At 41.7% G+C, this 23566-nt stretch overlaps 4 protein-coding genes across 6 annotated transcripts; 2 read left to right on the top strand and 2 right to left on the bottom strand.

Moving 5' to 3' along the window:
* The first annotated feature begins 241 nt into the window (after nt 1–241).
* On the top strand, nt 242–1618 carry Coa7 (Cytochrome c oxidase assembly factor 7). The gene is made up of 3 exons (XM_014347764.2): nt 242–408; nt 507–641; nt 1061–1618. Exons 1-3 carry the CDS (start codon nt 306–308, stop codon nt 1528–1530), a joined length of 708 nt encoding a protein of 235 aa, XP_014203250.2. The 5' UTR covers nt 242–305; the 3' UTR covers nt 1531–1618.
* Nucleotides 1619–2305: 687 nt separating this feature from the next.
* On the top strand, nt 2306–5788 carry GILT1 (Gamma-interferon-inducible lysosomal thiol reductase 1). Its single transcript, XM_014347867.2, has 5 exons — nt 2306–2540; nt 2628–2780; nt 2849–3040; nt 4374–4529; nt 5331–5788. Exons 1-5 carry the CDS (start codon nt 2469–2471, stop codon nt 5418–5420), a joined length of 663 nt encoding a protein of 220 aa, XP_014203353.2. The 5' UTR covers nt 2306–2468; the 3' UTR covers nt 5421–5788.
* A 56-nt stretch (nt 5789–5844) lies between these two features.
* LOC106635736 (uncharacterized) lies at nt 5845–10356 on the bottom strand. Of its 2 annotated transcripts, none has more exons than XM_014347865.2 (7): nt 10083–10356; nt 8531–8950; nt 8134–8450; nt 7557–7897; nt 7311–7472; nt 6773–7226; nt 5845–6088 (listed from the first exon to the last, which is right to left on the bottom strand). In XM_014347865.2, the coding sequence occupies exons 2-7, from the start codon at nt 8941–8943 to the stop codon at nt 5985–5987; spliced, it is 1791 nt and encodes a 596-aa protein (XP_014203351.2). In that variant the 5' UTR covers nt 8944–8950; nt 10083–10356; the 3' UTR covers nt 5845–5984. The 2 variants fall into 2 exon arrangements, with proteins under 2 accessions (XP_014203351.2, XP_014203350.2); XM_014347864.2 differs by lacking the exon at nt 10083–10356 and adding an exon at nt 9645–9702.
* Nucleotides 10357–17172: 6816 nt separating this feature from the next.
* LOC106635737 (aladin) lies at nt 17173–19736 on the bottom strand. 2 transcript variants are annotated; one of them, XM_089590227.1, is made up of 6 exons: nt 19649–19736; nt 19197–19578; nt 18991–19108; nt 18607–18912; nt 18362–18531; nt 17173–18284 (listed from the first exon to the last, which is right to left on the bottom strand). In XM_089590227.1, the coding sequence occupies exons 2-6, from the start codon at nt 19553–19555 to the stop codon at nt 17609–17611; spliced, it is 1629 nt and encodes a 542-aa protein (XP_089446353.1). In that variant the 5' UTR covers nt 19556–19578; nt 19649–19736; the 3' UTR covers nt 17173–17608. The 2 variants fall into 2 exon arrangements, with proteins under 2 accessions (XP_089446353.1, XP_089446354.1); XM_089590228.1 differs by lacking the exon at nt 19649–19736 and having other exon boundaries at nt 19197–19636.
* Nucleotides 19737–23566: the final 3830 nt, after the last annotated feature.

The following is a 23566-nucleotide window of genomic DNA, read 5'->3' as shown; positions in this document are numbered from 1 at the left end:
TTCCATCGCAAGCCCTGGACACCAACTAATTTTTTTTTTCCCCATCCCAAGGGGGTGTAAAATAAAACACCTGTCTCTAGCGGTGCCGAACTAAAGCGCGCGCGCAACCCTATGTGCAAGCTCCCCCGAAGCTTTGACGCTCGCGCTCGATTTCAGCATGACTGCATCATCTCGCGGCTACTTTGGAAACTACAAATGGCATGCACCGATGGGGTCGCAGTTTTCGTCTGCTGCGCGTGCCTCCCCCGATTGTGTTGACGGTTGTTGCCGCCGAGGCTGCATAATATATATATACTCATGCAGTCATGGCAGGCTACGATTTCAAGGACGAAGAGCAGGTCCGGGAGTACCTGAAGAATCTCTACACGGAGTACAAGTTCGGCTGCTACGGGGAAAAGAAGCCGGAGGGTGAGACATAACCTACAAGGGGACGACCTTGTTTTTATTTTTGTTTTTTTTATGCCGTTGTGTTGTTTCATCGCAGAATTGCGTTTGTGGGCTTGCAGTGTGTCACCTGCTCGGGGATTACTATGAGGCCATTAAAAAAGACTGTAAGCAGGCTGCCAGTATTTACGAGAAAAATTGCAACAATCTCGATTACGGCAGGAGTTGCGCCAAACTCGGTGGATGGAAGCTCATAGGTAAGGAAGGCCACTGTACTCATCAAATATATTATTTACAGATGTCAGTAGTCGTCAGCGCACTCCTCTTATTGGCAAAAAAAAAAAAAAAAAAAAAAAAAAAAAGAAAAATACAAATGCTTTATTAATTATAAGGATAAAAGTGAAAGTGTCGTTGAGAGACACAAAATTTCTTTTTTCGCGTAATCACCTACACCTGTTGGAGTTGTCAAATTGTTTTTTGTTTTCTTCTGTTTTTATGTCGCACGAGTTCGCTATAATGGTTGTTTTTTAAATCAGCTGTATGTTGTATACTTTCATATTTTTCGACTTTAGTGTTATAAACCCTTTTTCCTCGTTCGGCATCAGTCACGTATTATTTTTATGCCAAGACCCAAAATACAACTTGGAAAAATAATAACTCGTCTGTCTTTCTACAGGTAAAGGTTGCAAGAAGAACATCGTGGAGGCTTTTCAATACATGAAAAAGGGCTGCGACTTTGGCGATGGAATCGGGTGCACGAACGCAGGCATAGTCTCGATAACGAACGTCGACGTGAACCGTGAGAACAAACAAGCCGTCATACAGAGTGGCATAAACATGCTGAGTAAGGGCTGCGTCGAGAGTAAAAACGAAAAGGCTTGTTACTACCTCACGGGTCTCTTTACGAACGGCATCGACGGAATCGTTGAGAAAAGCCCCCTCGAAGCCTACAAGTATTCCCTACTGGCTTGCGAGTACGGCGTGCCCAACGCCTGCATGTACATATCCCGCCTGCACGAGCTCGGCGAGGGGGTAGAGAAGAATCCAAAGCTAGCCGAAACTTTCAGATTGAGATACCGCGATCTGGAGCAGCAGTACAGGCAGCTCCAACCGACTATGGAATTTGGTCAAGGCATCGAGCCTTAAACACTCGGTTTTGCTTTTTTTCCACTCGACTTGTTGAATATTTATTGTATCATAATAATAAGAATAATAGAAACTGTTTCGTACGAAATGTTAATGCCGTTGTCTCATTTATTCAGTGCTAATTTTGTCATTCGCATGTAAGCACGTTACTTCAATGCCTCGTTGCCATATTGCCATTATAATGCTATACACGAGAGAATTACATAAAAGCGCGATCGAACACAACGAGCGCATTTTCATGATACAAATTACCCTATACGTGTACGTGCCTTACGAGTGATCTCATTATTTTTGTTTCTCTTTTGTTTGTTATTGTTTTTTTTTTTTTTTTTCTCAAGCGAACAAAATACCAAATATTATGCGCGCATCGAGTGATTTCTAGCAGCACCATAAAATGACTCGACGAAAAATGGAAAAACCGTCTTTCTTTGTTCACGCTCCATCGGCACGTTTTATGAATTTCTCGCTACACAGATACAGTAAACGAAAGCAAAGATTTTGTTTTTCGATAATACTCTTTTTCGTTTTTTGTCTTATCTGCGTCACTTTGCGGATAAACGGGAGCCGATCTAAAACACGCGCATCGGTGGGTGAGAAAGTGCCTCCACTCTGCCCGGTAACAAATATAATACAATAACCCAAAGAAGCAAAAAGTAGAGCGCTAGAAGTGGATTGTAAAATACACACACACACATAGCTGTCCAAAACGGACGAGAGATCTTATCCCTCCCTGATGGGTCACGCGTATACATATATAAACTCTCCGGACACCGTGGTGCACATCTCGTAAACGTTCCCCTCTCAAGCCGGACTTTTACGATCTTCTCCTTCTCCCGCTTGTTGGGCTTTCCAGCCAACTAAAGCAGCTTCGACTTGCCGATCGCTCGTCATTCGGTTCTCCGGTCTCGAACTCTGTCGACCTCCTCGAATCGCGCACCATGTATCACCCGAACCGGGCTGTGCCGATCGCCTTTGCGGCTCTAGTGGCCTTCTCCTGCTGTTTTGCCGCCGTAAGTGCACTTCTTATTTTCCTTTCGATCTGTAAGTTGGTTTTTTTTTTTTTTTTTTTTTTTTTTCATGCAAATTTTTCATTTTAGGTGCTTGGCGAGGATAAGCTCAACGTCGACGTGTACTACGAGACCCTGTGCCCGGACAGCATGTACTTTATCACCAAACAACTGACACCAGCCTTCAACGGAGGCCTCAAGGATCACTTGAACGTCAATTTGGTTCCGTTCGGCAAGGCATCGGTAAGACCATCGTTTAAACTCATCTCAGAGCCATTTGAATTAACCGAAATGCCATAAACTGCGTTTAGTGGACGGAGGAAGGGAATAATGTCCACACGTCGTGCCAGCACGGGCCGTTGGAATGCCACGGGAACAAGATCCACGCGTGTGCGATCTACGAGATCGAGAACACCGTCAAGCCCGAAGACCAGCAGCAAAGAATGATCGACTTTGTCGGTTGCGCCATGACGAGTTTCGATCCCGAGGCTGCTTTGAAGCAGGTAAACACCATCATCCATCCACGATTTAATGTCGTCGTTACGCAAAATTTAATTTAACTTTACCGTCATTAAAGAATTATTACGTTACTCCCTCTCTCTGCGCGTGTAATCGTATATTGCGTCGGTATAATGTCGTCGTAGCGGCCTCGTCATTATACATTTAATTAGATTTTGCCTCTCCTATGTGCCAGTCGCCGATCTGGGTGCATGGAATTTTTTTTTTTTTTTTTTTTCATTCGATACATGTTGATCTCTTGAACACGATGAACCATGAAAAAATAATTTATTGTTCATGACAAATAGAAAAATTTTCATTTTTTTGGTCAACAGAATTTTTCCAACATTTTTAACAAGTCCCTTAGTTTTGGCGTGAAAAATTTCCTGAAGTTTGAAAAAATGCGTTTCTTATAATTTTCAACCACAAATTGCTTAGCTATTACTGCATTATTTTCAATTCACATGGGCTCAAAATTTACCTTATAGTGTATACTTTTGGATAAAAAAAAATTCCGATCGCTCGTTGCCAGATAGTAACGATAAAACTGATTATCTGTACGTGCCATACATGTGTACCTAACATGTAAGTATAGACGTTTATGGGTAGTAGGTATATGAAAACGACAATGCGTTGATCAACAATTCCTTAGTGATTTGGTAATGGGCTATCGTAGTTTTTTTTTCATATAAAGTACGCACTGTAAGGTCAATTTTGAGCCAAAGTGAATGGAAAATTGCATTGAAATTTATTGAAAATAATACAGTGAAAGCTGAGCAAGGTGGTTGAAAATGGCAAAAAAAAAAACACATTTATCCACACACTGGGAATTTTTAAAGTTAAAACCGAGAGATTTAGGTTGTTTTTATTTTTTTGTTCAAAATGTACCAAGAATTGTAACGTAAAATATTTTTTGAGCAAAAAATAATAATTGAAAAATTTTTTGTTGATACTTAATTATTAAAAAATTCACGCAATCACCATTGTCCCGAAGGTTAAAATGTATGGCATGGGAAAAAAAAACTCCGTGAACCCAGATTAGCCACGAGCACATAGGAGCATGGCCCAATTAATTAATTTTACGTTGATCACGCTTCCTACGTATACTCATAAACTCAATAGTCAATCTATAACTATATGGATACACAATTATTATAGGTTCTCTCGAGTGAGATAATAATCTGTATGGCAGTTTAATTTGTCAATTTTGATGTAGAGATTTTTTTTTTTAATGATGGATTCGAATGTAGGGCACAGGTGCACCGCTTGATTTTTTTTTCTTTCCAAATACTTGCGTTTATCTACGAAAAAACTGATAAGACGTACTATTTGCCTCAGTGCGCCCAAAGTCAGGGTTTCAACGACGAGTTCGTCAAAAACGTCGAAAACTGTAGCAACTCCAAGCAGGGCGACGACCTGTTCATGAAACACGGCCAAAAGACCAAGGGCTTCCAGTCGCCCCTCGAGTTCGTCCCGTCCATCGTCATCAAAGGGGTAAGTTGTGTGTATAATATACTGTGTTGCAATCATGTTCGTGTTACGAAAAATCAAACTACGCGATTCCGGCTGCCATCGAAAAATAATACGGTTAGTAATACAATTTCGTTTTTTTTTTTAATTTTACGTAATAAATAATGATGATGCGATACGAGAGGCTAGTATTTGTATTCGAGCACGAGCGCATTCGTGTAATAAATTGGCTATTGTCAGTATACGTCGAACGGATGCACGAAACGATAAGTACATTGTGTATCACATTACTTTACTGCACTACAAGTTAATGTGCATCTTTACAAATTCCATTCGAATAGTTTAGCTATTTTCGCAATTTCGTTCTTTACATAATTTTCTTCTTTTCCTGAAAAAGCTATATGAAGCATTACTTTTACGAATGGTATGTAAATCAGTAGTTTTTTTTTTTTAATTTTTATTATTTAATTCTTTTTTAATTCTTTGAGATGGCAGGTTTTAAAATTGAAGTAGAGTAACCTTTGATATTTCATGAAAATGTATTTATCACATTTTATTGGCAATTATACGTACAACAACGACTTTGATTACATTTTTTCATTGGTCCGCTAAGTATTTAATTTTTCCCTATTATTCTCCAGTATCGTGTTAGCATACATATACTTATTTGACTATATAATCGCTCGGCGCGTAAAAAATAAAATGTACAGTATTTACAGTTTTTCGATCAAAAAATAACAACTATTTTATGCAAAGTCTCGCGGCTTCGTTGGTCCCAGATTTACACGAGGTTAAACAAAAAAACACACACACGCATTGTTGCAGGAAAAGAGTAGCGAGGCCTTCCGAAACTTTACCAGCGTGGTCTGCTCGCAAATACCGGGCGGCAATCAAGTACCGATTTGCAAACAGTAGAGCCCAAGGCATCGACACAATTGCAGAGTCCAAGATACACGAGCCGAGGCGCAAATAACATGACGTGTCATCACTTTGTTTTTAATTATACATATATTATAAATCAGTATAAAACCAACCGATAGTATAATACTTGAGTTTCGCAGTTTATCAACGCTCTGTTCCAATCTGACCTAGATAATGTATTTACAAATGTACAAAACAAAAAAAAGAAATAAGAAAAGAAAAATCAAAAAAATCAAGTAATCTAAATCTACGCACATACATATAAGTATTTTTCTATACAACGCCATAAGTACCTATACAAATGTACGAAACACCGATTGATTTTATCATGATCGTCATAAAAGTAATCTTGGTTCAAATCACCCAACACGTTGTTCGTTTCATCAATTTCTTTCATTTTCTCCTATATATAATTATACTTATCCAACGACATGATAATGAACGAGCGATACGCGTATAGTATCATTTTTGGTTTCGCAAAATGATGGAAACTTTCCAGGAGCAGTCTTGAGTGGATTCAACAAATGTTCAACCACAACGTTGCAATGCACATCGGTGTTATTCTCCCATGAAAACCGAGTCGTCGAGGCTGTTGAGCTCCAAAAACTCAATGTCGGACCCCAAGTCGTGGAGGTCGCTGATGTCCTCGTCAGCCGTGTAGCCTTAAAACAGTCGATTCACAAAACAATGAGTCGAGCGACGATAAAAAAAAAAAAAAAAAAAAAAAAATTTATCTGTTAAAAACCGGCGCTACCGATCTATAACGATCCGCGGTCCAATCGAGAGAAAGAAAGATCATGTAAAATATACGTACCGATAAAACCATCGAGTGCATGTTACATACACGTACGATAAAAGAAGGGGGGGGAGGGAGAAAGTAGAGAGGCAAGCCGGGCGCGTTGTAAAAATGGCTCAAGGGAGAAGAAAGGGAAGAAAAAGGAGCGCGTGCGTCGCACGTGGCAGGGCCCCGGCACGTGGGTCGAGTAACGCGCGTAAGCCAAAAAATTATTTTAAGACTCGGTGTGGGGTATATAACACGGAGGCGCAAAACCCCGTCACCGAAAGTATACACCTCCTCTGAGATTCAACATGGTGCCCTCCCCCCGCACCGGCCCGTAAACGCGACATTGGGCCCTATACGTGCACGCGCACCTTTTTTTTTTTCTTTTTTCATCTCGCTTCTTCGCGTCATTTCGGGAATGCGCATATTTCCACCCCTCCAACCGAAAAAATTCAGATTCAAACGAAAGGAAAAAAAAAAAAAGCTACACTCGCGAGAATAGTTTTTGTGTTAGCTCTTGCCAAACGCCGATAATGAAAATGTATGTATGTATAAAAGGACTTACCGATGTTGTCGAGGCCGAGGTGGTGTTGGCTGCTCCTGTCGTCAACGAGAAAGCGGGCGACCGACTCGTAAGGTACGTACTCGTCGAGCTGGTTGTTGGGGACGCGGGCCAGCCTCGGCGAGACCGGGTACGACTTGAGCTCGGCGTCGTCGAACCCGTCGTGGATCGACTGCTGGTCCTTTTGCGAGCCATAGTCGGACGTGACGGAGGCGTGCCTCGTGACCTGTTGAAGCCCCACCGGCTGGTGCCGGTAACCGTTGTTGAGGATCGACGAGGCGCTGGACGAGCTCGAGGTCCTCCGGTTCCCCGAGGCTTTGCAGGAGGACGGGTGCGACCGGGCGTCCGACGCTGGAAGGCCGCTCGTCACGTCCGCGTGGTTCTTGGCGTGCTTCCTCAGGGAGGACGGATCGGTGTAGCGCTTGCCGCAACCCGCCACTTGACACGCGTACGGTTTCTACGAATAAACCCAACGACCCAATAATCCCATGAGATTCAAATTTACGTGCGATTGTATTCATACGTATGGTTGTGCGCTTACCGTGTCGTAGTGGGTTCTCTGGTGCTTGGCGCGGTCGCTGCTGTTGCTGAAGGCCTTGGTGCAGCCACGGTGCTGGCAGGCGTAGGGTCTCTCGCCCGTGTGCGAGCGCTGGTGTATCTTGAGGTTCTCCAGCCTCGAGAAGGCCTTTTTGCAACCGGCGAACTGAAAAATGTGCACAGTCCGTTGGTTGTACTATTACACACGCCGATCTTTTGGTAAATTGAAAGATTATGTATGTATACTAACGGGACACTTGTTGGGCTTTTCCCCGCTGTGGACGCGCATGTGTATGAGGAGCTTGTACCTCGCGTTGAAGGGCCGATCGCGGGAGCAGCCCTTCCAGAGGCAGGCAAATTGGCAATCGGGCTCCTGTTGCTGATGCGGCTGTTGCTCCCCTCGGCTCTTGTCCCTGTCCTTGTCGAGTTTGTGAAGCCGGCGATTGCCCCCGTGGCCCGAGGTGGACGACGATTCGACGTGTCGCCTCTCGATGTGCTGGACGAGGCACGTCTGCTCGCCGAAGGAACAGCCGCAGTCCAGCCAGAGACACGGATACGACGGTGCCGAGCCGTCGTCCGACTGGGCGCTTCCTGATTTGAAAAAATAACAAATTCACGCACAATCATTCACTTGGTTTTTCCCCTCGGATATATACATACATATGTACAATGCACTATAGTTGCATACATAGGTGTACGCGCTCTCTCTCTCTCTTTATCGTCCTTATCGCGCTCGAGAGGCATTAGGAAAGAGCGTATCGGTATAACTTTTTGTTTTATTTTTCCATACGCGTCACCGCGAGTCATTGGGAAACAACGTCACTCACCGTAAGACTCCTCGTGATTGTCCCTCTCGGGTGGCTCGACGCGCGCCTCAAAGTACCGATTTTGCTCGCTAGCCAGCACCAGACCCTCGTCCCTGGACAGGACGATTTGATTGCCACCGTCGAGGGTCATTGCCGTGGGCTCGCTCTTTATCCCGTCGAGCAGCTCGTTCCCGAACGTGACCGGTGGACTGCAGGGCTGCGTCGAGACCAGATGGCCGACCGGGTAGACCGGCTCGATCTCCCCGTAATCGGCGCTCTGCTGCCGATTGTCCATCGCCTGCGACGAGTCAGCGTTCGACAAAGTCGTTGGATCGCCTCTGCAATTTTGTGAAAGCCGATGTATACACACGGAAGCTCGTTCAATGACATAAAAATCGGGAGTGTATATCGTACGTACCTGATGAGGTTGAGGTCAAAGTCGTCGACCACCCGAAGGGACTCCTCGATGTTGACCTGCGACTGCTGGAACTCGGAAGGGAAGGAGAAGAAGCTGCTCGCAAAGTCGTTGGCTGAAACTTGGTACTGGGTGGGTTGGTAGCCGCTCGAGTAGTCAAAGTCCTCGGGAAGTTGGCCGCCACCGACGCCCGAGAAGCGAGAAAAGGCGGCGTCGACCGAGGGCAGTCTGCCGTACTGCTCCGCGTCCTGGTGGCTCCAGCAATCGTTCCCGTAGATCGGTAACTGGTTCTGCTGCTGCTGCTGCTGCTGGTGGTGGTCCCACTCGGGTGTCCAACAGTAGGCGCTCTGGTAACCGGCAGCCTCCCTCTTGGCTACCTGCGCCAAGGCGTGCTGCAGCTCCTCGTCGAGGTGCATGGTTCACCTTGAAGCACGATACCGATCAGATTTTTTTATAATAACCGCTGCCTCTCTCTCTCTCTGATCTAATATTATTATTATTATTTATTGTCTAACTAACAATTTACTCATCTGTATGTGATATTACTTGCGAACACAATGTAATAGGACTCGCTCCTTATTAAACCTCTGTAAGCTGTCTGAAACAGCTATGTATACATTGCAAGGCTACTTTGGACCGTTGGTCCTTAGCCTAATAAACTCTACTCTACTCTACTCTGATGCGTTCGAGCCAATCGAATGACGGTGCAAACATCAAAACGAACGCTGGTCAATTAAAAGCCCTCGATATATGGAAAGAGTTGTGCGTTATCGGTATGTCGGGCGCTGACGCTCGCCTCAGGGTCAGACCGGCCGATCGAGCTGCCCAAAGTTGTTGCGAAAACCCGTGTTGCGCGCGCGTTTGCACTTTATTTTTTCTCATACAAACATCGTCCGATTAATCGGCTGGAAGTACAGATTATTATTATCAATCGTATTTCCCCAGATTTTTGGGGCTTCGAGGATACGTTTGCACGGCACAAGTATACCGCGGCGATCGAGAACGGGGGAGAGATCTGGTTATGTAAGCGTTGGTCAAAGATGCACCGAAATAGAAAAAAAAAGAAATCCACCTACGTTGTACGCGTTTGGTATATGTAACGTAAAACGCATCTTACCGATCTACCTTTTTCTTCCGTATACGCCGAAAAAAAACCAACTATCTCGAGACGATAAGGTAAAAAATTGACGGATGACACTTTGCCGCGACGTGCGCGTGTTTGCTCGTTTGTGACTTGCGAGTCACTGATCGCGCTCCAGCTCGCAAGTAGCGATATGCATATATAATACACACGCGTGTACACTTATCGGGGTACGATACACTTTTGCGAGAGACGAAGAAAGAGAGCGCGCAGAAAATTTCCAGATCCCTCAGATACGGGAAGTAGGTGGGCAGCCGACCTACTGTCACAACATGTACATGATGATAAAATTATGTCGCTGCACGTATGTATCACTTATGCCCGATGCGTTTCGTCTCCGAAATTTCGCGATAAACGCTCCCCTTCCCGCGAATCGATCGGTATACCGCTCGCCCATTTTATAGTTTAACTTACCGATCTCGGTGTGCAGCAGTCCTCCTCCTTTCCTCCGCAAAAACGTAGGGTGCTTTTCCGGAAATTTGGCTCCTCTCACGTGTACCGTAGCGCTCAACGAGCCACAAGCATCAACCGATCCAGACGCGGCAACAGTGGCATAGCAGCAACAACAATGGCTTACGCGAAAGATACCGAGAGTTGGTATAGGTATATACTCGCGAGAGTCTTATCAGAGAGGCGGTAATCAGTGCCAAGGGGTGTCCGCGGGGCAGCGGGAAAGTGCTCGCGGGGGTTGTCCCGGTCCTACCGTCGTACACACTTGCACAAGTACAAGTAAGAGTGCGCAACGAGGCTGATCGGTAAGGTATAATATATATATGCGTAAAGTATTAATGTGCGGCGTGTCGACGCGCGGAGAGCCGACTGAGTTGTAAGCTCAGGGTGCACGGGGGCCCTGCGTAATAATAAACGAGAGATAAGCCCCGGAATGTGTGTGCGCGTGTACCTATACTTGCGCGCGTAGGGTCCCCACCGTCGAGGATGGCTCTCCTCCCTCGCGGCCGATGCTGGGCTTTTGGTTGGAGTGCGCTTTACGGAATACGGGGGTAAAAAGGGAGTGCAGCGCTTCTTTGCGCCGCCCACTCCTCCTCCTCCTCCGCGTCTTTCTTGTGTATACGTAATGTATACTTACGAGGTTCGTTTGTTCCATGGCGTGTACGGACAAATTCATCGTCGTTCGATCATCATCCGAGTATTATTGTTATCTTTTGTTCGGATCATCTCATAGAGAACGATATGTGCGCGCTGTTTACCTAAAATCGGGGGCTTATCTCCGTGCGTGTGTCGAAAACGCGCTTGTACATCGCGCGAAATTGAAATAAGAAGAAGAAGAAGAAGAAGAAAAAGTACTCGTACGCGCTTCGTCGTCACCTCGATCAGATTTTCAAAGCCAATATTTCCATCGCTTTCTGATTACGAGAGTCGTCGTCAGGCTTCTCGATTCTTTTTTTTTTTTATTTATTCATTTCGCTGGGTTCAACGTTAGTTTTTAGATTAGATTTGATTTTGGTTGAAGAAAGAAAAAAAATTTAAAATATGTTAATTTGATGCGAGTCAACATATTGTATGGTTGACCTTTCGTGTAAGTCTTTTTTTTTTTTTTTTTTTTCTTCTTTTGTTGGCATTTTCAATCCAGAGTGAATGTACAACTTGCACATGTGTCGCACACTTAACTTTCATTCTGTCTACATGAAGCGTACTATTTTTGTCACGAATCGACACGACATTTGGTAATACTTGAAAAAAAAAAAAAAAAAAAAAAAAAAAAAAAAGTTTTTTCAACAAATGAAATAGTAACTTGAATGTCGATGAGAAAAAGGGTCCGTCGGAGCGCGAAGCGATGAGTTTGAACCGTACACGTTTTGCCGTCAGGTGGCTCTAATTACTCATATTTTCCCTCCCACACTTCAAAAAAAAAGGAAAAAAAAAAAAATATATATTTTTTCCTTTTTTCTTCAAGATGGTAGCAGAGTGTATGGTAGTAATTGGTGTGGGAACGCAGGGACAAGCCCGACTTTCCTCGCGCTTTCCGATTTCGAAATCTCAAAAGTTGACAGGCGCAGGAGGGGGGAAAAACCCGAGAGAAAGAAAAGAGCTCCGGAGCTTGAGTCCGCCCTCGCGCTATCTCTGTCGACACTCCCGATGTCCTCCGTAATGTTGGAAAAACGCGGGGGATCCAGTACGTATAGATAATATAATGAGGATCAAAAGAGAAAAAGATAGAGAGACGGCTTTGGGAAAAAAAAAGATACTTGGATCCTCCGCAGCTTTTTCTAATACTTACACGCTCAAGTAGATACAAAGTACACCAACAGCTGCTGCTGCTGAGCTCAAGAAATATCGATCCTTCATTTAAATGTATATTTATACGTAACGTATGTTGTATAAAATAATTATAATAATGATAACGTGCGCACATGGTGCAATTACAAATGGTCAATGAGTTATAATTTTCATTGAAGTCTGAGGACAAGCATATTACAGCCTAAGCGTATTAATTACAAAATTAATGCAAAAAAGCAAAGAAAACAGTAAAATCAGAATACATTTATAAGGAGCTAAGGGCATACCGATTTTCGTAGCTCACCTTGCCGTGTACACGTTACATTGTTAAAAAAAAAAAAAAAAAAAAAATATTGAACACATAAGCCTCAAGATAGCATAAAAGCCATTTGCAAGCCACTCACACTTTGTCAATTAAAAAGTAAAAATAAATAAATAAACAAATAGACAGATGTAATGGTTTGCGTAACGCAAAGTGTCAACCATTGCATGAAACAGAGTGTAAAACGTATGGGGGATAAAAGTGTTGATAAAGAAAGACAGAGACTTGTGCAGATCGCTCTGCACGTGTGGCGTGTATACCATAATATACTGGGACGACGGCGAGAGGGGGTTTAGATTTTTCAAAATAATTTTCAGAGGCTTGCCGAAAGTAAAAAAATAAAAAATAAAAAAAAAGTAAAAAAAAAGGGGCAAGTAATGCAACCGCGCGCGCGAGAAGCACATGCATGTGCGACGCGCGCCCTTGCAAAAAGAAAAGATGAGTCTCTCTCGGGGCGACGCGCGCGAGCCGGGCGTCGTGTCAACGTTCTATAGATGCGCTCCATATTGTGTGCGCACACCACGTCCGAGCAATGCACTCGCCCACACGTGTGTTTTTCCCCCCATATATATATATATAATATGTGCACACAAACGACACTCTAGGAGAAATTCACAATTCCGAGGCATGAAACTACATAAGCTACACATGGGATGACGATATACGGGACCCACCCGAGACGTTGACCTCTCCATAGAGTCAGTGTATCTATATAATTGTAACATGCTACCGTATACATATACATGTACATGTACTAGCGTATAGGATATTCGATGCACCCCCGAGAACCCCGTGGTCGACTACCGTAAGATGTTATGCTTATATACATCAGACCCAACGGTCCTTTTCACTCATCCCTCCCTCGCAGCTTCTGTCGCACCACTGTCTTCTTCTTCTATTTTTTTTTCCCTCCTTTTTCCTCCTCTCGTGTATATATATGGGGTGTCAATGTACTTACGATTAGTGCTTGACGCGTTTAAGTGTTTTATGGATTGTCGACTCTTGAGAACTCCACTGAAAATACACAAATAAAGTCTCGTAACGACAAATTTCGGTCTTAGGTATGGCAACACCAAAACGGAGAGATCTTCAAAGGTTTAATAAAAATTATTAACAAAAGTTTTTTTTTTTTTTTTTTCAATTTGCATGTAAAATACTTTAGACCCATCGTTTTGGTGTTGTCATCCGTATGGTGAGTTTCGGGTGCAATAGCCTAATAGAAATCAATGGAAAGTTTTTTTACTGGTTTCGGTAGGACACCTTCAATGGGGGGGGGGTCCCAAGAGGGCACGCATAAACAACAACGGGCGAGATGAAAATAGAAGGGCGAAACGTAAGTAAGTACGTGTGTCTCTCGACGGAGTAAACGAAAAAAAAAATCGAAAAGCTCGAAAAATTGTCCTGCGCAACAACAACAACAACTGCACATGCACATACATCTCGGCTGCAACGACTGTCCTATATATCGCGCGCTTTATATAGAGCGGCCCGATGGGGGAGAGACCGGCAAAAAATCGGCAATATTTACTCGGCGAGTAACGACTCAGCATAGCGCACGCACTACAGTATAAGATGCAGACAATAATAATAAAAAAGGGGGAAGGGGACAAAACGACGGGGATGACATTTTACGCTGTACACACGCACACACGTATATATATATATATATATGATAGACATCATGAGTCCTGCTGCACTGTACAGAGCTATATCGTGTTAAATACGAGTGCCACATGTGGTCCGCCAGCCCTTCTTCTTACATCTTTCCACTTTCTTCGCCTCGAGTTTTTTGTCGAGGCACCTGTCAAGCTCGCCTCGCGCCCCGTAAGCTGCACCGCTCGCTCACATGTGCGCGCACCCTGTAGCGCGTGCGTTATTATTATATATAGGCCTAGAACTCTCTATCTCTCTCTCTCACTAAAATAATACGTGCGTGTATAACGTTGTACGTATAAGATGTACGCGCGATCGCAGTCGAGAACCTGATGACAAAAAAAAAAAAAAAAAAAAAAAAAAACGAAAAAAAAAGAAAAAATTGGAAAACGAGCGCTGCGCGTTTAAAATACGCGTATGTGCGCATTCTGGAGAAAACATGTATATGTGTATATTATGATGTGTGCAGGTTGAGAGAAGCCGAGGAAGAAAAAAAACAAAAAAACAAAAAAAATTATAATCTTAGCCTTCCGTAAATCAGATTTTGTGGGTGTACCTATATTATCGTCATTTCGGTCACGAAATCAGGGTGCGACCCGAGAAACGCGGCCGATGAAGTAATTATTGCAAAATTATTATTCATCAAAGATCAGCAGGCTATCACACTCGTCGTTCAAGTTCAAATTAATTTTCGTTACCTCGATTATGTATAACTTTTTTTTTTGCCCCCTCTTTTTTCCAACAAATGAAAAGCGTTTCAAAGTACATAATATAGAATATTTGAGTAGGTATACGATCGGTAGATCCGTACACACATATTTGTCGCATATCTGTAAAGTATCGATCATTGTCAATATCTATACACTTATATACATGTAGTGTTCGAGGGGTTGCGCGCTCTTCAAGTCATTAAAAAAGACTGCATGTATGCGAAAAGAAAAAAAAAAAAGAAAAAAAAGAAAAGTTAAGTTATAAGAAAAGCTCGCTTCTCTTTCATCCGTTGTAATACTCTCTGTGGTGTTACATCACGGCTCGCGAGCCCAAATTATTCCCTGTCTCTCGGGATCTCTTTGGCGGAATGTAGTCGAAATAGCCGATTTTCCTTTCCTTTTTTTTTTTTTTTTTTTCGTTCGCAGCTACTGCCGCGCCTCCGGGAGATAAGAGCAAACTAGCTCATCAACGCTCGCTTCGTGCCAATTTCTTCGTTATAATGGACGTTCGATCTCTCGGTGTAAGAGCACACTCTAATACTTACACACGACTATCGGTGATGGTAATGGCTAGAGAGAGAAGGAGAGCTAGTTATTGACATCGTTTCGGTAAATAACTCGATCGGCTACTTTATTTTCGCGGAGAGATACCGCACTTGCAAAATTACGAGCGGTAGTTGGAGGGGCGGAAGGGAGAGAGAGAGACGTTGCAACACTGGCTGAAAGTAATAAAAAAAAAAAACGCAATCAAACAGACACACACACACAGAAAGATCATCGCTAAGTATGTATTATATGGTTGCAATTTTACAAGTGTATAACAGTGACGCCTACATGGCACCCACACACATAACTCAATTGCATATTGGATTCCCCGCGAAGAAGATAAGCGGCTTATCTTTGGAGCCGAGTGTTGTTTTTTTTTTTTTTTTTGTTTATTTATCGTTTGCTCGTTTTCCTCCTCTCTCTTTTTGCCTACGAGTCTCTTTTTCTCTCGCCGATTCTTTAATATTTCGAGAGCGCGCGTGCATATCAGCGGAATAATTGGACGAGCACTGGAAATTTAATTCATTGGCTTACGGATGATCGCACGCAAGGGCGTTAAAAAAGTGTACCCTATGATTTCCCTTTTTTTTTTTTTTTTTTTTTTTTTTACAAAAAAGTATCTATGGTATACGTGTAGGAGATGATGGTGAGAGCATATTTTGGATACGAGTTTGCATGTATAAAGAAGCGCTTATCGCGAAATTCTGTATAAACGACGTAATAGCGAGAAAGTATATGTATATTGTGAAACATATTGAGGAAAGTGTGTTGCTGTTGTTGCGTTAGCTCATACTAATTTTTTTTTTTTTTTCAATACGAGATTATTATTTTAGTGTTTTTAGACTCTCCGATGATACCGGGAAGATATTTTAAGTGGAGCTCCGGATACAAATATGTTTCCGACTAATGTGTTTTCATCGCTTGGATTTATATACACGACGTGTTTACCGATTTTCGCTGCCGATCGGCGTAAATGGACGGGAAATGCATCGTTTTGAGTGGCAATTATCGATCGAACGCATATTATGTATCGATTTCGCGCTCAAGATGTATAGATGCATATAGTTTGTGCAACCTTCGCAGCCGATAGGGAGAACACTGGAAACTGAAATCCCGCGGAATTTCTATTCGCAGACAACGATAAATATGCCGAGTTATAAATAATCCATTTTTTTTTCTCTTAATTTCGCTTGTGGCGGGATGATGAAAATCGTTGCTTTTGTATGTAACGGCGTCACCTCGGAAATTTTTCCTCAGTTATCAAAAATCCGATTTTTTCGTCAAAGGCATTGCATACGAGTACCAGAAATTTTGTTTTTCACTCTCAAGTTCTTACATGTATACGCGCTTGTTTTCGCGCTAATACGTTCGTTTTGCAACATCGCGCGCAGTATCATCACCAATTGCGTCACGAGAAGATAATAACGCTGCCGATATTGCATACTTATATCACAAGAGGGCGATTCGCGAGAGGAAAGGATACGCGTTTAGGAAAACTTTCGCGACTCTTCCACCACATTTTACTCGTGCATTGTCCCAAATTTTACACTTTCATATGATGATAGTGTCCTCGCGTTGGAGTTCATAAATTCTTGGAGTGAATGTTTTTTTTTATACCCATTCTTGACTCGTGGAGGTAGCGATAAAGGGTTGTGGGGGGGAAAGGGGCGAGAGTGAGGCCAAGGGATCAAAAATAGAAGGGCGTGCGTGCGCTTTGCGTGTGACTTCATTAAAGATACCGAAAACCGTAAACGAGAAAAGACACTTGTGTTTTCCAAGCCAATGCGGACCCTCGAGCATAATAAAAACGCATACATGTATACACACTCTCCTGAGTGCGACAGCCGAGGTAAAGGGGGGCGGGTTTTATTTTTATTTTTCTCGGGACAACTGTTTGGAAAAACTAACATCTTTCCACTCGATTTTCTACACGCACTTTGGGGTCTCATTATACAGTATTAACGCTGCTCGTAAAAAAATTATAACCACAATATGGTGTGAAAAAGGGGTGCGTTAAAAAAAAAAAAAAGAAAAGTAGTGGGTGCTTTTCCAATTTATTGAATCACTGTGTAGAACGTTATAAAAGCATATAAAAATATCAAGCTCTGACGGATCGCTTGTTTGTTGAAGATCATAGTAGATATTGATAACAAAGCGTACCGTCACGATATAAATGTAAATACTTCAAAAAGCTAGGTATTTTAAAAAACTCCAAATACAGTTGGGTCAATTACACTAAATTCTTAGTAATACAATTGATATTTAATTTACAGCTAAGCAGCATCACGTATAGGTGATGAACATAAATCAACTGCGACTTTGCGTTTGCGATAAAGATAAATGTTTCGTCATTTCGCAGTGCTGTGCCGTAATTTTGCTCGCTATTTGTGTGTATTTTTTTTTTCATAAGTATAGCAACATTGCCAACAATTGCGCGAGTGTTTTCGATAAAAGTTTTACACTCGTTCTTCTCATTGCAGCGTAGAGAAACTGGTATAAATTGACGACTGTAAGTACGAATCGTCGTTGAATGCAAATGAATTGGATAGAGTTCCTCCAATGTGAGTGGTCGTACAGAGGTCTGGCTGTCCGTGTGTCTGAACTTTCTCTAATATTGGAAAATGCTGAATGAAACCACTGCTCCACGCGATCGTCAAGATTGTGGTATCTGATTTTTTTTGATAGTTATGGTAAAACTCGATGCAATGCGGAACTTCACCGAGAAATCCTTGGGCAAAACACAGCGGTTTAACCTCGGTTATTCTCGAAGTGCTCCCGATTTTCGTTTTGAATATGGCAACTAGCGGGCTATCCTGAAAAATAACGGCTAGATATTTTCCAAGCGGATCCCAGTCCATAGAAATAACTCTGCCACCAGCCGTAATGTGCACATCTTCTTCATTTGATGCAAAAGTAACTTTACTCAGATCGATCAGTGGCATTGCCACTTTATCATCATCAAGAGTATCGAGCTTCTTGACGTTGAAAATTTTTTCTTGAAGAGGTAAGGAAAATATCATTGCTGGATCTTCCGTGGATGTAAAGAGTAGAGTTAAATTTGGCCCAAAACAGGCTGCAGCTACTCTACCATTGGGCACAGTCCATCTTTCGGGTTTCCAATGAGTTCCAGCTCCAATATTCCATACCCTAGGCACAAAAAAAAATCTTAATAATAATCACGAGCAACAAGAAATGTCACTGATTTTATTGCAATATACACATACCTAAATATTTTTCTACAAGTTGTTGCTAAGAGTCGAGATCCGCAAGATGACCACCTGGCAAAACATAATCCTCCTCCACCTACTCTTTTCAAAGGCACTCCGCTTTCTTTTGCCACATCCCATATTATCATGTTCATGTCTGTTAGACAACAAGATACCAACAAGTCACCCTAAAATTCAATTCAGTAAAGTTAATTTTATTAAATAGTTTATTTGTAATAAACATGCACCATAGGTAATCTTACTTCTGGATTCCATGCCACGCTTGTAACTGGTGCATGATTCCTGTGTTTCAACATGATTGCGTGACTGAGAGAATTGCTGGCTGCTCCTAATTCTATTGTCCATACCAATACTCCATTTTGACAAGCTGCTGCCAATTCTCTGCCAGCATTTGGCCTCCAACTCATACAGCATACGGATTTTTGTGCACTGTGCCTTAAAACAGCAGTATTAATATTACTAGTAGTATTGGAGAATATTCTGATTCTGTCATCCCTAGTGGCTACAGCTAAGCGTATATAATGTGGATGCCAGGCCATACAGCGGATCTACGAATAATAATTGAATTATTTGATGATTTGAATTGAAAAAAAAAAAAACAAAATAATAATTTTTTGCATTTGTACTAGTGCTGTGGCCCAATCTCTCGTTGCAGCTACATCAGCGACTGAGCCAGACCCAGATATTGGTAGAACGCTAGTCCAAAATGTTCCTTTCTCTATGAGATCCAACATTTTTGTGAATCTAACGGCATCCAGTTTATATTTTAGTATAAAATATCATATATGTTATAAGATATCGTTGGACATTGACAGTAAACGTATTTAAGTACCTTGTGGCAAACCAGTAAAGTGGAAACGTGATTTCCCTTGGATCTTCAGCAGCTGCAGTTCTGATGGCTTCTAGCCACCCCTTTTCTCTCCAAATATTAGCAATTTTTTTAAAAGCACTGTCTTGCACTGGCAAAAACAAATCCCTGGCTCCAATGGTGCGTGCTGTTTCTCTGGTAGCCAGCATCTCCGGTGTGATATTGACAACGGGAAATTCACGCAGGTGCACGTCGAAAGATTGCAATTCTCGCTGCAATTCATTTTTCGTACAATAAACAGGTCCATTATCCGTGTAACTGGCAGTTATCAGGTCGTCAAACAGGGGAGCCTCAAAATCGTTCAGAGATAATATTCTGAGCATTTTGGATTATTTGACGTGTACTTCTGTTGATACAGTAATATTGATAAGTATTTTACATATTTGATCAATTATGTAAATAAATATTCGTACAACCTTTAACGTTTGCTAGCTTATTGAGTACACTTTTTTTGACATGTATACGGCGCATACATAGTTTTGTATAACCTAAAAAGCCGGTCGAATATTTTTGAATATTTGTCTGTTGTTACACTTGTTACCGACACTCTGTTTTCAGATAGGTAAAAGTTCTGTTATCTCGGCAAACTTACCTTCAAATGGTAAGGCTAGAGGGTACGTCAAATGTTGCGTTTTTCGCGGTAAAAACTATAAAATACTCACGAAATGGAACAGCACCGCCGACCACCAACTAAAAATAATTTATTACATCAATTAATTAGGGTAATTTTTTAAAGTTAATAATTTTTCAAAAAAACTTTAATAGTTTTAATTTCAAACACACTTTATTTTAGTGCCGGGGTCCCAAAAAAAATTTTTTTTTCGACTTATTTGCCTGCAGGTCAATTTATGAGAAAAACGTCTCTAAGAGCAGCCAAGCTGGAATAGTATATTACGCCACTAGGGCGGAAAGTGCTTCTTCCCGCCCGCGGGCGCACTTTCCGCCCGCCGAGTACTTTCGGCCCAAGGGCGGAAAGATGATTCCCGCCCGCAGGGCGGGAATATTCTTTCCGCCCGAGGGCCGAAAGTACTCGAAGGGCGGAAAGTGCGCTCAAGGGCGGGAAGGCCTCCGCCCGAGTCGCGTATCCTATTTTTCTCCTTAAGGGCGCAAAGTGAGAACGTATTTTGTCTAGTTAATGATCACTTCAATAGAAATTTAACTACAGGATTAAAAATGAAAAATATTTACGGTGAATTCTAAGATATTGCAACCTCTGTTAAAAAATAACGGAGGTGTTTCGAATAGTGTATTGACTAGAATAGTTGAGTACGAACAAAAACTTAAAGCTGGTATGCTAGAATATCTTGACTGCAGTGTAGATATTAGTGAACTTCCCTATTTATAAATTGTGTTGTATATATAAAACTATGTTTATTGATTGAGATGTCATGAAGAAGAACGGTAACTCGTATTTTGCATCAATTATTTAAAATTGAGTATGATTTTATTTTTATAAAATAATAAGTCTAAAAAAGTAGTCGGTAAGGTAGGGAATTTTTTAAAATAAGTAAGAGTTAATTGTTAATAAACGAAAGTTCGCATCAAAGGTTGTGCGGGGTCCAGGGGCGGCAGCCCCTGGTGGGGGGGCAAAGCCCCCGGCGGGGGTCCAGGGGGCGGAGCCCCCGGTGGGGGGTAGGGGGGGCAAAGCCCCCCCCTCGTCCAAAAAATCAATTGATCGTTCGATTAAAAAAAATTTACAACCATTTCCCGAAAAAAAAAAAATTAATTAAATTAATCTAATCTCCCGAAAAAAAAAAAACTTGGTGGAATGAGAGTATGAGTATCAAAAAATGGCAATCAGAGATATAATACTCCCTTATTGTAATATTATATTTTTTCTTAAGAAATTATACACAAAATATACTTATAATAGAATTTCATAAAATAATCAAGTCTTGTTTTGAAGATGTATAAAGAAAGATATTTGATAGATGTCGCATATAACATATTGATAATGTACAGCACCAACTACAAAATTTACTAATTTTTCTTATTTGCGGGCGGGAATGTACTTTCCGCCCTAGGGCAGGAATGTACTTTCCGCCCTAGGGCGGGAGGTTCCACTTTCCGCCCGTGAAATAGGCACTGAAAGTACTTTCGGCCCTCACTTTCCGCCCGAAAGGAGGAAAAATTATTTGTTTTACGCGGCTCATGACGGCATCCTATAACATTGCCACTACAAACATATATTTATGTGAAAGTAGCACTGACGAAGGCGAGGACGAAGGTTCTCCGACAAATTGTCAACTCTACCTAATGATCTTCATTACTTTTTCACCGCAATGTTTCAAGTATACTAAGCCGGAAGATCAGCGGTGCTAGACGGAATACACGTTTTCCTACAGGTTTACAGGAAAAATGTATCCTAGCACCACAAGGGTTATTTTTCATTCAAGTAACATGTGGGTATGTATACGTATATATACGTCCTTCGAGTATGAATCGATTCCGTACGTTCCAGGTATTGAATATGATGGACTGAGATGTCTCTATGCACGATATAACATTATTTGGACTCCTGTGTATCCGAACATTTCTATAATCTGTAGATAATATAGATAATACACAGGTGTAAACTTCAAGTGACTTATTTACGTATAATATCACGATGAAAAAGTTATATGTGCGTTATCAATAAAGAAATTTAAAACATCAGCGATTAAAAAGTAAAGAGTATACATATGAATGATAAATTGTACGTAATTAATCACAAAAATAAATTGTTGTTATTTGGCGTCTGTAACGTGGTAAACAGGATATTTTTTTATAGGTAATCGACGTGTAAGAAGTGACCATCAAGTAATGTGATTAGGTCTTGATCAGAAATACTTACACGTGTCATACCAGATATTATATACTTCGCTGCTCGACACTATACTTATCTTACCACTATGAAATACCTATATACTTATAAAAATTAATCCAACGCATTGAATTGCACGTAAGAGCGGTAATCCTTATCGCACATCTTTCGTGACACGCTCTCAAACATGATTCTGACAACAAGATCATGTGCCGCCGGTGTGGATTTGTAATAAATAATTTTTTTTTTTTTTCACGCGAAGCAATAATTATAAAAATGATTCAATTGCTCTACAATTACATCTTTTGTACGGAAATCTCACAAACTTTTTATTTCATGCGCGGAATAATTTTTGAAATATTTATTCGTCCTCTGGTTATAACTGCGAGTAATAATAGTTTTCGTTCTCGTAGTGTCTTGGTTGGATACTCAACATCATCATGCGAACAACATCTAAAAGTCACGAAAATCGCCCGAGATAGAAAAATGGGAGAATAGCATTTTTACGTTGGTGTTATTTTTGTTTAAAATTTTAGTATTAGTTTTTAAATCAACAATTAAAAAAATCACTTTATTGTCAAACAAATTCATGTATAATTGATTTTCTTGAAAAAAAAAAAAAAAAAATTACGTAAACAGTTGACATGCAACTCGTATGTTTTCAGTGCTCACAAAGAAAACGTAAGATGACAATTACTATTCGCATATTATTTCTATGTTAATAATTATTCCATGATTTATGGATAAAATGATGGAAAAAAACAAGCTTGGCAGCAAAAGAGTAGGGATTCTTCGTATTTTCGAACGTATTACAACTGAATTGTTTTAATGGTTGTACGTATACCTCTTGAATCATCGATAATCATTATCATACCGCACTTTCATAGTAAAAACTCCCACGACAGTCTAGTCTCGCGCATTTTTCATCGTACAAATTCAAATTATTGTTCCAAAAACACCTTCACTGGCCAATTTCACCCTAAAAATTTGCAACCATTTATACCGATCACTGTTATCACGGATTCACGTGACAACGAGCTTGTAAATGCAAACATCGTTTTTTATCGCATAAGCTCAATCGATCAGTCTTTACTCATCGGCGGTTTTGCACGGCACTCTATTACTTTTTAAACAACTAACGAATCGTTCGAACATTCAAACCAACACCGCGCGAAGCGACGACGAACGAGTATAGCCGAGCGCGCGAGAGAGCGCTGATAAAAGTGGGGCTAGGAGGGGAGGGGGGAGTACTTACAACGACACACACGCAGGAGCAGAGAGAGAGAGAGTTTATCTTCACCGAGCGTGTTAGTAGTTAGTGCCCGGTCGTGTTTCGAGCGACGCGGACGCGGAGTGTCCCGTTCTATATAGCATTCGCGAAGGAGCTGCGTGCGGGGGGGACCGAAGCCGAGCTTTATAATAACGGGGTAGCCGTGACAGCGACAAAAATCACCCAAGCACCGGAGTCACCTCGAAGCAGTTAAAGCACCCAGTTGCCAACCACATGAGTATATTACCCGAGGGCATAATC

The sequence above is a fragment of the Copidosoma floridanum genome, unplaced genomic scaffold (assembly GCF_036245765.1).
Source record: "Copidosoma floridanum isolate Cflo_tuat_1 unplaced genomic scaffold, Cflo_Japanese_pri ptg000012l, whole genome shotgun sequence".
Lineage (NCBI taxonomy): Eukaryota > Metazoa > Arthropoda > Insecta > Hymenoptera > Encyrtidae > Copidosoma > Copidosoma floridanum.
This window is presented reverse-complemented; position numbering and strand designations above follow the sequence as displayed.

What these genes read in the sequence shown, in the direction of transcription:
- Coa7 (XM_014347764.2), top strand. Translation starts at nt 306, where the DNA reads ATGGCAGGCTACGATTTCAAGGACGAAGAGCAGGTCCGGGAGTACCTG. An exon ending in CGGGGAAAAGAAGCCGGAGG is followed by an intron (nt 409 to 506) that starts GTGAGACATAAC and finishes GTGGGCTTGCAG; the next exon opens with TGTGTCACCTGCTCGGGGAT. An exon ending in CGGTGGATGGAAGCTCATAG is followed by an intron (nt 642 to 1,060) that starts GTAAGGAAGGCC and finishes GTCTTTCTACAG; the next exon opens with GTAAAGGTTGCAAGAAGAAC.
- GILT1 (XM_014347867.2), top strand. Translation starts at nt 2,469, where the DNA reads ATGTATCACCCGAACCGGGCTGTGCCGATCGCCTTTGCGGCTCTAGTG. An exon ending in TTCCGTTCGGCAAGGCATCG is followed by an intron (nt 2,781 to 2,848) that starts GTAAGACCATCG and finishes AACTGCGTTTAG; the next exon opens with TGGACGGAGGAAGGGAATAA. An exon ending in CGTCCATCGTCATCAAAGGG is followed by an intron (nt 4,530 to 5,330) that starts GTAAGTTGTGTG and finishes GCATTGTTGCAG; the next exon opens with GAAAAGAGTAGCGAGGCCTT.
- LOC106635736 (XM_014347865.2), bottom strand. Translation starts at nt 8,943, where the DNA reads ATGCACCTCGACGAGGAGCTGCAGCACGCCTTGGCGCAGGTAGCCAAG. An exon ending in CAATCACGAGGAGTCTTACG is followed by an intron (nt 7,898 to 8,133) that starts GTGAGTGACGTT and finishes TTTTCAAATCAG; the next exon opens with GAAGCGCCCAGTCGGACGAC. An exon ending in AAAAGCCCAACAAGTGTCCC is followed by an intron (nt 7,473 to 7,556) that starts GTTAGTATACAT and finishes CACATTTTTCAG; the next exon opens with TTCGCCGGTTGCAAAAAGGC.
- LOC106635737 (XM_089590227.1), bottom strand. Translation starts at nt 19,555, where the DNA reads ATGCTCAGAATATTATCTCTGAACGATTTTGAGGCTCCCCTGTTTGAC. An exon ending in CTTTACTGGTTTGCCACAAG is followed by an intron (nt 19,109 to 19,196) that starts GTACTTAAATAC and finishes GGATGCCGTTAG; the next exon opens with ATTCACAAAAATGTTGGATC. An exon ending in ACTTGTAGAAAAATATTTAG is followed by an intron (nt 18,285 to 18,361) that starts GTATGTGTATAT and finishes TTTTGTGCCTAG; the next exon opens with GGTATGGAATATTGGAGCTG.